Source organism: Coregonus lavaretus, assembly GCF_964263955.1.
Source record: "Coregonus lavaretus genome assembly, contig: SUPER_35_unloc_1, whole genome shotgun sequence".
NCBI lineage: Eukaryota > Metazoa > Chordata > Actinopteri > Salmoniformes > Salmonidae > Coregonus > Coregonus lavaretus.
This window is the reverse complement of record NW_028167181.1, coordinates 4,487,847-4,502,253: the sequence shown is the minus strand read 5'-3', so window position 1 is coordinate 4,502,253 and position 14,407 is coordinate 4,487,847. Positions and strand designations below refer to the sequence as shown.

Below are 14,407 nucleotides of genomic sequence, written 5' to 3'. Positions count from 1 at the left end.
CGGTTTGGCGGTGGGTCAGTCATGGTGTGGGGTGGCATTTCTTTGGGGGGCCGCACAGCCCTCCATGTGCTCGCCAGAGGTAGCCTGACTGCCATTAGGTACCGAGATGAGATCCTCAGACCCCTTGTGAGACCATATGCTGGTGCGGTTGGCCCTGGGTTCCTCCTAATGCAAGACCTCATGTGGCTGGAGTGTGTCAGCAGTTCCTGCAAGAGGAAGGCATTGATGCTATGGACCGCCCGTTCCCCAGACCTGAATCCAATTGAGCACATCTGGGACATCATGTCTCGCTCCATCCACCAATGCCACAGACTGTCCAGGAGTTGGCGGATGCTTTAGTCCAGGTCTGGGAGGAGATCCCTCAGGAGACCATCCGCCACCTCATCAGGAGCATGCCCAGGCATTGTAGGGAGGTCATTCAGGCACGTGGAGGCCACACACACTACTGAGCCTCATTTTGACATGTTTTAAGGACATTACATCAAAGTTGGATCAGCCTGTAGTGTGGTTTTCCACTTTAATTTTGAGTGTGACTCCAAATCCAGACCTCCATGGGTTGATAAATTTGATTTCCATTGATAATTTGTGTGATTTTGTTGTCAGCACATTCAACTACATAAAGAAAAAAGTATTTAATAAGATTATTTCATTCATTCAGATCTAGGATGTGTTGTTTAAGTGTTCCCTTAATTTTTTTGAGCAGTATAATATATATATATATATATATATATATATATATATATATATATATATATATATATATATATATATATATAAATTCATACTGGCCCCCGTGGGAAACGAACCCACATCCCTGCCGGCCAAACCCTCCCCTACCTTGGACGACGCTGGACCAATTGTGCGCCGCCCATGGGTCTCCCGGTCGCGGCCGGCTGTGACAGAGCCTGGACTCGAACCAGGATCTCTAGTGGCACAGCTAGCACTGCGATGCAGTGCCTTAGACCACTGCGCCCCTCAGGAGTATTTTTTCCCATATACAGTATTTATATTTTTTTATGCATTAGTCGCATGTGCACTTTTATTTTACTATTTTAATTTGTCTCTTATTTATTGTCTTAGTTATTTTTCTCACCTTATATTTGATTTGCTAAGCACATCGAAGTGCATCTGCTGTAAGAAATGTGCTACATACATAAAGTTTGATTAAATCTAGACAGCCCATCCACTGACATTACTCTGCCGTCCCCTCTGCTCTGCCTAGATTTACTACCACACATATGGCGATGAGCTCATGGCTAGAGAGCTCATGGCTAATTAGCTTCAGATATGTTACTGTCCTACTTAAAAACTGGAAATAATAATGCCCTGCAATACAGCACACCTTAAATTCTGGGAGAAATTTAAACAATATTGGCAGGCAATTCCCTATTAGCGCTACTGTGGCTACTTGTTACCGGCTACTTAGCGCTAGTGAAATCTGAGAGCCAGTCAAGGCAGAGCCTGCTAGCACAGAAACCTCAGTGCAGTGTCCATTATGGTTAGAGGCCTCATCCTTCATCCAGCTCCCCAGTAAGTAGCTGCTCATCTCTTGGCTACATTAGTGATGACGTCTGGCAGACAGACTGCTCCACTCTCCCTCTGGGCTGGAGGATGGGAGGAGAGGGGAGGGAGGGAGGAGCGGTTGCCATTTCAAGGCCAGCCCTCAGGAGTCTTCTTCTCTGGGCTTCCATTTCAGAGAGGGTCTTCTCAACTCCTCTCCTGTTTCTTTCCTTTACTCCTTTTTCCATATGGGAGCACTCACTAAGGCAATACACACGATTCAAAGCAGTAGCATGTCCCAAGATGACATTTGAAGTCCTCCAACACAACACACACACCTTCCTATCCACCATCTCCCTCTTCCCCCCATAAAGCCAGATTAAGCTTCAGACCGTTCTATTGTATCATGCTTTAGTGAGCATGGATCCTGTGTGTGCAGGACTTTCCTAAGTTAACCTATATTATTTTGGCATGAGAATAATAATAATAATAATAAGCCATTTAGCAGACGCTTTTATCCAAAGCGACTTACAGTCATGTGTGCATACATCTTTACGTATGGGTGGTCCCGGGGATCGAACCCACTACCCTGGCGTTACAAGAACCATGCTCTACCAATTGAGCTACAGAGGACCAGAAAAGTCTAAAATTGTTGTGATGCAATTTGTGTTTTAATCTTATTATTTCCATGATCATTTAATATTGGGTAATACAACGCAAAATAACTAAGTTATTTCTATCAATGTTATAAGGACTTATGAAAAGTTTACATTCTAATACCGACTTTGCCATCAGTTCTTTGTATTGGTCTAGACTATACGTCTGACAGATGAGACCGACTCACAAACAAAAAGGAGAAATCAAAAACATTTCTGGTAGGCATGACTTACCTGGCACCCGTGATCCCCTAATTAAAACTAAACTCAAGAGTCATAGTCAAAACCGTTGCAGTGTGCGTGTCTCTCCGGTCTCGCAGTTCATTTAAAAACAGAGCCATTGTTCATTACATCTGGGGAGTAGAGTTCTCTGATGCTGGGACATTTCTCCCATTACATTACTGCAGCCTCTCCTTACTTACACAACGATCGCTCTTTAAAAATACATCCTTCCTTTCCCATCCGCTTGTCATGTTGGGTTCGTGTGATTGCATTACGGCTCCTCTAGCGTAATAAATGATTTGTTTAACATAACTGCTTGAGGAAAGAGGCAGGTAAAGTATGTTTATATTAAGCCTCAGCTAAGATTGGGATTTCTGTGATGTCACAAACCAGTGTAATTAGCCAAAAGAGACCACTGATGCGATTGTGTTGGTATTCAGTATCTTACATTTACAGCCCTGGGTTAAGCTTTTAGCTTTTCCATATAGGACATTAGGGTGGTATATAATTAACCCTTTAACATGTAAAGAGAGAGTGTCAACGAATGAAGTCAGCGGATGTAACGTAAGATTTACCATGTTAGCTAATGAACTAAAACGCATGACAGCCCCTCATATTTAGATCGAATCACCATCGATTCCCAACAGTCTAGCCCTTTAAGAGCAGTGTGCCATGACGTGATGCTTGGCATTTGGAGGTCGACAGGGGATAAGCAGGAAGTGAGAACATGGTAAAGAAAGACAGACAGACCAGACAGACAAGACCAGACCAGACCAGACAGAAAGAACAGTACACAGACAGACAAACACACACAGTACACACCATGTGCAATGATCCAGTAGATTAGGGAGTCGGGTGTCTGGTAAAGGATTCTGTAAGGGGCCACTCGAGCACTGGAGTCCAGCACCACGTCTAGGGTTCCCACCAACAGACCTGCGGTGGGAAGAGCAGGGAATACTGTGGGTTAGGGAGGTAGACACTGTGGGAATATGATGATCGTGTATACAAAAGCTTTGGGAACAAATTTTTAGGACATTGAATGGATAATGCATTAATTGTCTTGAGGATGGGGGGAAAAAAACACTAAGTGATCCAAGAACTTAAAAGCAATACAAACAAGTCATGAATCCTCCCCCTAAATAACGACTTCAAAGCAAAACCCAACAAATAGTTTCTGTTTAAGCCCGTTTCGGACACGTAACAAAGCCCCCCCTACACCATGTGAGACAGCAGACCGTTCTGATACATTAACCCTTGTTAAGGTACTTTTTATTTTACCTTTATTTAACTAGGCAAGTCAGTTATGAACAAATTCTTATTTACAATGACGGCCTACACCGGCCAAACCCGGACGACGCTGGGCCAATTGTGCGCCGCCCTATGGGACTCCCAATCACGGCCGGTTGTGATACAGCCTGGAATCAAACCAGGGGGTCTGTAGTGACGCCTCAAGCACTGAGATGCAGTGTCTTAGACCGCTGTGCCACTCAGAATCCCCTTGTTAGGGTACATTAACCCTTGTTAGGGTACATTAACCCTTGTTAGACCACTTATGCTCTCCTCGAAAGGCCCTTGATTGAGCCCGCCGGCTATGAGATCACCACGTATGAAATAGAGGGAGGAGGCAGTCCTTCACTGAGATGAGGGGGGAGGGGTGGGGGGGGAGTGATGGTGTATTTAGATCTGATGGGTAGCTGTGGCTTTCCTGTCCTGACTCCTTCATGCCCAATTTATATTATAGGACCAAACTGAGCCAAGCAAACCTGGGCTGTGCATCTCGGAGTAGGAGTGCTGACCTAGGATTGTAATTAAATAAGTTTATATGGACAGGTGGGGGACCTGATCCTAGATCAGCACTCCTACTCTGAGACATTTAGTGGATGGGGTCTGGGCTGGCCTGGTTACACATCCACCATAGTTGCTGGAACTTTGCTGGAAAAGACAACGTAATTTTTTTTTATCCCAGCCAGTACAGTACGGTTCAGATTTGCACTATTGTGTGAATCTGGTATCAATGTTGTTGTATGGGGAAGTAGGGTGGACCGGGCAGATGGCATAGAGCTCAGATTTCCCGTGTGACAGATCGATGCAGATAGAAGGTGAGAGTAAAGTCACCTAGAATAAAAGGATGAATCCTCTAATCTAATGAACGAGGGATGAATCCCCTATAATCTAGTGAACAAGGGAAGTGGAGAGATAGATGGACAGATAATGGACTCAAGACAGCTGAAAGATGCCAATAACTCCTGTCTCTTTAGCCTACACAACACTAAAGAGTTGTTTTATTACTCTCTCTAATACCTATTATCTCTGATGCAGTACAGTAATAATACATGACTCTAGTGTCTAGCTACTGTGTATTGTAAACCACAAGATCATACATCAGAAGTAACTGGTACCAAAATTCCTAAAAGAGTGAAGGAAAGACGTCTGAAGTGATAAATACGCTAGTCTTGCTGAAAGGCTTTTGTTGTGAATAGTGATAAGTCTAGTTTTTTATGCCTTGGGGGTCTACACTGACATGTTTTCATCAAAGTTTGAGTGGAAATGATGACACTCCTTTTCCAACAGACTCAAACCTTGTGATAAAAAGAAGCTTTTTGACAGCCATATTCCACAGTTGCTCCCAAACTTTCTTCCCGGTTGGGAATATTACCATTGCCACGGCAGTTTTTTGAAGGTGGCGCGTCAGAAGCATACACTTCTATGAGTCACACAGACCGAGAGAGATGAAAAGAGATATGGGGAGAGAGACCGGGAGAGAGAAACTGAAAACAGTCAGTCTGGATGATATTCTTCCCTCCATACAGAATGTCTGCTGGAGTACTTCTGGGACGCCACTCATCTCCACTAGCTGCCCTAATGAAGACATCTGAATACAATTACATCTCTGGGGCTCTATTTCTCTTTCTCTTTCCCGCTTTCTCTCTCTCACTATTATTCTCTCTCCTGTTCTCTATTTTAATCCTATGCATGGCGCAATAAAAGGTCAGGATTAATTCAATAAGAAGCACTTAAATAATTATTAAAGGCAAATATATAATTCATATATCATTAATTTATTATGATCAACAATGGCTGTAAATATCAGAATGGGCCTTTCAGAGGCAGTAACGGCAATTTAGGTTTCACACTGGATGGACGTAAACAATATGGCCGTCGGTTCTGACAGGTGTAAGGGGTTGAGATTTCCCATCTGAACTAGGCCTATACATGTAGTTGCTCTCTCAGTGAACAAAATCCAACCGACAAACTTTCAACTATATCTTTACATTGATAAGGTTACTGTACAGTTACAATACTTAATGCCAAGGGGGAGGGTGGCATTTGTTTCAAGCGATAACTGCTATGACAAAGCAAAACAAAAACAGAGCTACAGTAAGAAATCACAGGGAAACAGAAAAGGCTCAAAACTAGATTGGAGAGAACAGAACAGAACAGCTTGGCCGATATGCAAAAGGATTGTGTGTAAGCCTCCATTTCCATTTCAAAGGGTTAGCATAGACCCCGAAGCTGTTGTTGTTACTTGGGGCTGGTTAATGCAAGGATACCGGATCGGGGCCTTTCTGACAAACATGTTGTGGGCACAAAATGACTTTGTCCAGTTTCAAACCCTGTCACAAGGTTCAACCTGTTGTTCCTGTTGAACAGCGTTAACTCCAGTTCTGCACCCCCAGGGTTGCACATTTTTGGTCTAGCCCAGCATTAACACCACATTCAACTAATCAAGAGCAATGAGTTGAGTAGTTGAATTGAGTGTGGTAGTGCTGGGCAGGAACGAAAATGTGCAACCATGGGGGTTACCTCAGGACTGGAGTTGCAGAACACTGAACAAATACATGTGAACCATCTCTGATGGATAGACAGGGCATGACCTGAAGCTAGCTGTGTTGAGGGGATGCGTGTTAGAGGTTAGCACAGGAAGCGCAGGTGTCAAGCACAACAAAGGAGAACACTGAAAAGTGAGACCCACGGAAGGACGACACCCACAACCTCCTGTGACTTCTTTGACTGCATGCAACTTACAGCTCATCAAACCGCTCACTCCAATGAATCTATACAGCTAGATATCAACCGCAATGGAGAGGACTAGTATGCATGGCATTTTATGACGAATGAATTAATGCACCCTACAACATCACTAATATTCTTTGTTTTGATCAGAGGGCTACTTTCCCCTCTGTCCCCCTAAGAACTCATGATCCTACACCATGACAACAAGAGTTAACATGAGGTACTGTGGTGTATGTTTTGTATATGGTGAGGAGAGGGCAGACCCCAGACCTATAGCCTAGTGTTGACCCTTTAATCCATAACATGAACTCTGGAAAACCACACCATTGTCCATGTGACTATATGTTCCTATACATTTTATTTACTTTGACCCCCCCCTCCCTCTCCCCCTCCCTGCATGTAACACACACACAACCAAAGAAAAACAAGACGTACAGAAACTAATCTCCAACGATGAGAAATGCTTCCTTTGTTGTGGGAGGATGGAAAGAAACGAGCCTGAGTCTACATACAGTACAGTGGAACACAGATCAGCATCATGTGATGTTTTGTACTTTTAGAGATTGGAGAAGCCAGGAAACAAGGTCAGCAGCTGGGCCGCCTTTTGTTACTCAGCAAAGCTCCATTCTCTGTTCAGTCGAGACGGCTAGTTCCTTCTTTCCATTCAAGATTGGAAAATAAAACACAGTTTAGAGCAAAAAGCAATCGTTTTCTCCTCTCCTTTTCATCGGTCTCCAACCTGCTTTCTGTTGGAAACTGTAGGGTCTATTTCAGTGTTTCATTTGGAAAGATGTGTAGCAGTGGGAGGAAAGTTCAGAGGGGTATTGAAGGGAGGGTCCCTCCTAACCCCCCTTGTCCCTCCCAGATAATTTTTATGTAGAAGGACTGAGAAGCTCAGTTCTGGTGAATTTTTAAAAAGGACTTTCTACTCCAAAATGAATGAAAATACAATTATGCTGACACCATCGAAAATATAATTTCCACCTCCAGAAATGAGCCCAATAACACATTTGTAAAAATATTTTGTAAAAAATATTTTAACATATCGGACAATGCATATAGTCTATGCATGGTCCATATTATAAGGTATGCTATTAGCAATAAACATTATCACCTGTAGCCCAACTGTCGCAGAAAATAAATAGGCTGAAGCATGAAGCTGCCCGTCTGCAGTTACCCTATTGGGCTAATCATTAGCCAGTTCTTTTAACTAGTTAGTATACTATTTTATCCTTTTTAACAAAGGCCATTAAAACTGCTGTTTTGCAAGAATTGTTGTTCATTGACTGCTTGTCAGAATGCATTTTTCCCTTCTTATGGCACTTGTAACTTGAATGTGCCACGAGAACAATATTTATCTCGCATAGAACACACAAGAAGAAGCCAACTATAATAGTTAAACTATTCTACTATGGGGTTATCAGATTTTTCTATTCATTGCTCGTTTTATTTGCAGAGGAAAAGTAAATGTGGACTGTTCTAGCATCTTCAAAGTGCGCCTCGGCAGATTTTATTTTCTTCCCCCCCATTCCATATTTTTTTGACGTGGCGGCAATGATTTTGCTGTGGAGCAGCGCCATAGCAAAACGACTGCAGCGCAAACACTGGCCTATTTTCTCTCAAGTACTGACACAGCACCTTTTCACCCCACTGGCTGAGAATCAATATTGTTTCAAATAACAAGAACCTGATACGAAGTAACACCATACATGTTATTTTAAGTCATGTTTCTCCAACCCAACCCCTTGTAACACAGCTCTAGTGTTTTTCCTTTTATTTCCCAAGCCTCTATGTGTACCTCCATGTCAGAGGTCACCAGATAAGATAGATAGGTGAAGTAAAGTAGCAGATGATTGTGGGTAATGGGGTGGGGGGGATACGGACAAAGGTTAAAGAGGTCGATGGATAGAAGTCTAGGCCAAGTGTCTATCTAGGGCGATATCATCATGTGTACGTGATGTCAGTCACCCAACATATATATGTAAGCCTAGTTTAGTTTTAGGTCATACTGACTTCAAAATGTCACACTCTATTGTGAAACGTTAGGTAATATTAGGTTAGCTTATTGACTCTTGGATAGTGTCCTTTTGCATTGATAGTATCATATGGTGAATAAGCTACAATCCAACATTTGGGGCGGAAGGTAGCCTAGCGGTTAGAGCATTGGACCAGTACCCGAAAGGTCGCTAGGACATACTCCCGAGCTGACAAAGTGAAAAATCTGCCGATGTGCCCTTGAGCAAGGCACTTAACCCAAATTTCTCCAGGGTCGCCGTAGATGGCAGACCCTGGCCGTGACCCCACTTTCCCGAGGGTGTCTCAGGGAGAGTTGGGATATGCAAAACACACATTTTCAATTCACATGTGTATTACACACTTGTACGAGTGAAATATAACAAATACAAGCACCCACCTAATTATTATCAACATTTCACAATTGAAGCTTGCCATTTTTCAAGTCTTATGACTTAAGATTGATTGATGGGAACTAGTCGTCTATAATGAAACTGTACTGTTTGTTCTATTTCGCAAGTCTCTATAAATCAAGTTACAAAAAAAATTTCAATGTTGATTTGTTCTCATGTAAAGTAGCCTCATAAATATGGCTATAAATCAAAGAGCGTTGGCCCTTGTGGCCTTCCATATGCACTAGGAGGACCAGGTGCTCGCTTGGCTTTCCCTGCTCGCTGAAAGGGGGTGTTTACTGGGCAGTGCCAGTCAGTGTACCCGGGCTCTCTCCTCTCCTCAGCAGGCCAACTGGCACACCACATGGTCTGCTCAGTATTCACATAACAATGACATCATCACATATCGCCACAGCACACTTTGTGTTGCTATTATCACTGCCCCGACAGAGACACAATATGGGAGAGGCAGAATGTTGGTTCGGGGCCTAACTTTCAGTCGCTGGAATGCGGGAAAAGTAACGGCTCCGTCCTTCAGCGAAATGTCTTGTTGCTGACCAATGAAGTGAGATACTAGCAGGCCATTTTAGCTCCCCTTGTCATATTCGTTACTGGCTGGCTGACACTGAAGAGGCAGTGACTGACTGGCACTGAGGACAGCAGCACACAGCAGGGGATGACAACATGGTTCAACTCTCTTTGCCCCATCATGACTGTGACGGTCAAACTAGTCAAAGCAGGGCTATATAGATATAGATATATCTATACAGAGCCATCTCTATGGCTCGGTGTCAAAGACTTGGACTGAATCTACCGTACCTATAATGAACATGACTGACTTTTCAAATGATCACGTTCTATCTTTATTCAACCAACGTTTTTTTTTTTTTTTTTACATAATTCGTAACTCATTTTTCATCTTTCCGGATTCTCAGACTTGCAATGAATTAAACATTGACAGACTGAATCCAGGTCAGCCTGAATGGGATGGCACCCTATTCCCTACATAGTGCACTACTTTTGACCAGAGCCCTGGACCTCCTAGTGACTGTGGCCTAATTTGGATGGAGTGAGTGAAGGACAAGAGGAGAGGGAGAGATGATTCAGCATGTACTACTCCTGCCGGGAAGAACGTGTGTGACTTTGCTCTGCGTGTCTCTGTGTGTGTGTTGTCTCTGTGGCGTTCAGAATTCAGTAAGGGGAATGACACATCACACGCCATTTTAACATTCCCCGAGTGTGCTGGGCTCTAATCAATCACAGGTTCACTTCAATTGATCTGAGCCTTTTAATGGTCCCAAGTGCTGGAATTTGTCTTCCCTGTCAGGGGAGATAGTCCAGCCTTACGTTAGCTAGCTAGTAGCCTAATGATATTATGATTGGAGTGAACTAAGCACAGTCAATGATTATCTATTTAACAAATCTATGCATTTCTTTCCTTGTTTTGTTAATAGTTTAAAAGGGGGGGGGGGTCCATAAGTGTACATTACTGTCCTGGTGAGGTTACATACTGTACCATCAACACAACAATGGTCATGTGACTATTCTGAGCCTCAAGACTCATTCAGATAAAATCACACCTGCATTTGTCTAGTTATAGTAGTAGAGGCTATTAGGGTCTAGTCATCCATACAGGTCTCCATCCCCTTTGATACCTGAGTGACCTGACCCCCTACCCCTCACTATGCATGCAACCATAGTTGTCAGTCACCCAATCTCCTCTCCATCCCTAAACATCTGTGAGGCATGAATAATCTCCCCAGCCAAGCGAGAGACAGGGCCAGGGGACAATAATTTGGCTTGGCATTGCTTGCATCACAGCAAGCATTAAATAATCCTAGCCAATAATATCTGAACTCGACTATAGAACATCCGTGGAGTTGAGCTATGCTTGGCTAAAATAATCCATGATTTAGAGAAACAGATCAAGAGACGCAGAGCAGAGACAGTTCTATGCATCTCACCCGCTAGTCCTCCTCCGCTGTCCCCGTGGCCCTTGCGTTTCTGGAGGATGAAATAGGGATTTGCTCGCTCGGTTATCCACAACGCTCCCGCCTGCAACACCTCTTCAGGGTGGACCCACATCTTCGTCCAGTTGATTCTAAGAGCACATCAAATCCAGCTGATTCAGGCTGTGCCTGTCAAATGAACTGGAATGCTGGTTCGGTCTGTCCAGTGGTTGAGGCTCGATGCAGGTCCGCCGAATAACACGTACAATTGGACAAGGACAGCTTGGTTGCCGTGTAGGTATAGCACTATGACAGCATAAGGACCCTATTTATCCGCTAAAAACACGCAAAAATAGAAAATATTTCATCACTAAAATACGCGCTCCAAACTTCCATGCACGGCCGCGTGCGTTAAGGTGATTAGATTCCAGCCGTGCACGCCAAAGACGCCACAAATTGTGTGCAATACATTCAGTGGAACTCAATGACTAGGTGGCACAATAAAGCGGTGTTCGCATTAAAACAACGGAATCTGACACATTTTTGCAGGGATGGATCTGAGCGCGACACTTCGGTTCAGTCTTTGTTGTTCATCATCTGTGTTGTAACCGCTGTCAGGTGCAAATCGATGCCATCGACGCTTCCTCGTTCCTCGGCCGTCAGATATTTCAGAATGAGCGATGGTTGGACGCTAAATGATGTGCCCACAAGCGCGTTATATGTCCATTAGGCTATTTGCAACCTACTATCCAACATATATATGCTGCCTGCCTCCACATCGAACAACAATGTAATTTAATGCAACCCACTCTCTAGCGCCGCTTCCGCACAGCTCAGTATCAACAACGCGCGTCATGGAGTGGCCACATCGTTACGTCACCTTTGTGGGAGGTGGTTGCATAATTATAGCCTAGGCCCTAAGTGGTAATAAAATATGAATTAAAATTATTAAAGTGGTCCATCGATATGACTTGGCTACTGTTTACAAATAACAGGTGTCGAAGCTGTCTTCAGGCGCAAAGCTGTCACTGCTGGTGCTTGCTGTTTTTCGTTTGCTGTTTTTGCCACCTGGTACCAATTAGTGGATCACTTATAATGGATTCCATGGTTTCGTTCATCTGTACTTTATTCTTTAATGGTAATATAATCAAAGCAATTTCATAAGCAATTAAAATTGTCATAACTTACACCTATGTCCAGTGGGTAGCCTATAGAGGTCTTTACAATGACACGCCACACACTTTGAATTTGTAAATGGCCAGTCAGTCAGAGGGCTGAAAAGGTACACGAAAATCCAGTTTCAAACTAGACACCACATGCATCAGTTCCTTCGACACCATAGACCCACAAACCTGTCAGACTGGAGTCAACAAATGTTTGTGTGTGTCAACATGTTGGGTAAATATGTGGGAGTTGATGGAGATAGACATTGACTATATTCCACAACATGTCTCTGTCTACAGTATGTGGTCCCTGGTCTGCTAAAGGCCTATACTTAAATGTGCTTGTTTTTTATATATGTGGGTTTAGCTTAGCTAAACTGACCGCACTTTAGGTTTCACAGCTTCCATCAACGCGTGGGAGACCCCGTGTGAGGTTGCTCAACTTTCCCTCAACAGACCACATTAAGTAAAAGGGTGTCTGAGCTGCAGAGACGAGACTGATGTCGCTACGTTTTCTGTTTTTGTGGGTTTAGACTGAGGCTGAAGGTAGGGCCAAGCAGATGTGCGTAGCGCACTCTTTTTTACCCTCCACCTATTCACCAGTAACCACAGTGGGGCTGTGTTAGGGGCTCTGATCAGTCAGTGTTTGTGTACACAGTCTGGAGGAACTGTTTCATCCACATATACACTGTGGGGGCAATACAGACACTGTGGGGGATGGAAACTTGACATTTAGGACTAACAAACAAACTCACTGACAAAGGGACCCCATAAAGACCTAAAGACGTGTAATTGAGTTCACAAGATCCAATTTCTTACCAACTGAAGTTTACTCTGTTCTCTTTTCTTTCCCAAAGATACCTTTTACACTCTTCCACACAATCAAAAAGTCCCTTTTAGTTTCGCCCTGTCTCATCTACAAAATGTTTTGTGTTTCTAGACTGAAACGTTCTTCCGATGTCACTCAAAAGCACCTTAACTCTAGGGCAGGCTTCAAGCGAGGCCTATCTTTCTGCCATTTAGTGGGCAGAGGGGCAAATTAATTCATAATTGGATTGGGGTTATGTGTAGGGTCGATTAAATCTTATGCTACACAAAAATAAATAACACATTTTTCTAAACTAATCCAATCAGTTAGTTCGATTTTTTAAACCCATTACTGAAATGGTTGTTGCAGTTTTAATGGCTTAGACTACCATCTCCTACTGAGACAAGCTCTCCTGACAGAGAGGGGATTTCGTCAATGTTTTTTACTGCAAGGAAGACATCAGGGATTGAGGCTTTCATGCTTCTCCTCTCTCTGTCCCAGTCAAGTTAAACCCTTCTTGGTTGAGTTGATCGTGGAGAGCTGCTTTCTGCTTGGCTGGAGGGCCTTCCTCCCTGCCTTCTCTTACCATCACAGAACCAAAACAGAACTATCTGTTCCATAGCTTTGCTTCTGACACATCCTCACATCCCCATTTTAGAAGCAGCGATTTGACACATCCTCACATCCCCATTTTAGAAGCAGCGAGTCCCTTAAAAAAACCGGAAGCAGAACTGAAGCAAGGGTTCCCATTCTAAGGAAATGTTCTGTTGTGAGCTGCCAAAACCGAAATCAAGACAGTGGCACTACAATAAACACTCCTAGAATTGTACAAGGAGAAAACACCCAAAATGAAGGATTTCCCCAGTATATAACTGAATAAGTAAAGGAGGATACCAAGTCAGCTGCACAACTGAATACATTCAACCGAAATGAGTCTCCCGCATTTAACCCAACCGCTCTGAATCAGAGAGGTGCAAGGGGCTGCCTTAATTGACGTCATCGGCGCAGTTGTTGAACTGCCTTGCTTAAGGGCAGAACAACAGATTTTCCCATCTTGCCGACTCTGGGATTTGAACCAGCGACCTTTCAGTTACTGGTCCAACACGCTGAACTGCTAGGCTACCCGGGCACCCCTGAATAGCATAGTTAGTGTATGTCATATTTTGGCTACTTCTAGGATGTAGGGACCCTAAATCAAAAAGGGCAGTTTATTATTGGTCATTGACAGATTCGTTCCACATTCAAGGAATGAAAGGGGCTTTTGAGAAATGGAAAAGAGCACATACAGATCAAACGGGTCAAATAGTGAAGCCTTGAAGCAAGAAGCTTTCAGAACAGTCAGCCTGTTTGAAGATGATGTGTTGTTCTTGTTGTTGTTGTCTGTATTATTACCTTACCCAGTGTGGAAAAAGTACCGAATTGTCATACTTGAGTAAAAGTAAAGATACCGTAATAGAAAATTATTTATATTAAGCAAACCAGACTGCACCATTTTTTAAATTTATTTTTATTTACGGATAGCTAGGGGCACACTCCAACAATCAGACATAATTTACAAACGAAGCATGTGTGTCCGCCAGATCAGAGGCAGTAGGGATGAAAACATGTTTTTAGAAAATGTACAGATTTATTGAAAATTAAATACACATATTGAATCTACATAAGTATCCACACCCCTGAGTCAATACAT

At 43.3% G+C, this 14,407-nt stretch overlaps 1 protein-coding gene across 1 annotated transcript in view; it reads right to left on the bottom strand.

Moving 5' to 3' along the window:
• The window catches only part of LOC311110043 (TBC1 domain family member 9-like), a 35,470-nt gene extending 23,902 nt beyond the window's left edge, over positions 1 to 11,568 (bottom strand). Inside the window, exons 1-2 of the mRNA XM_084188582.1 lie at positions 10,762 to 11,568; positions 3,201 to 3,311 (exon numbers count right to left, since the gene is read on the bottom strand). Of these exons, the coding sequence (XP_084044708.1) occupies positions 3,201 to 3,311; positions 10,762 to 10,882 (232 nt within the window). The 5' untranslated portion in view covers positions 10,883 to 11,568. The remainder of the gene's footprint in view (positions 1 to 3,200; positions 3,312 to 10,761) is intronic.
• Between the last annotated feature and the right edge of the window lie 2,839 nt (positions 11,569 to 14,407).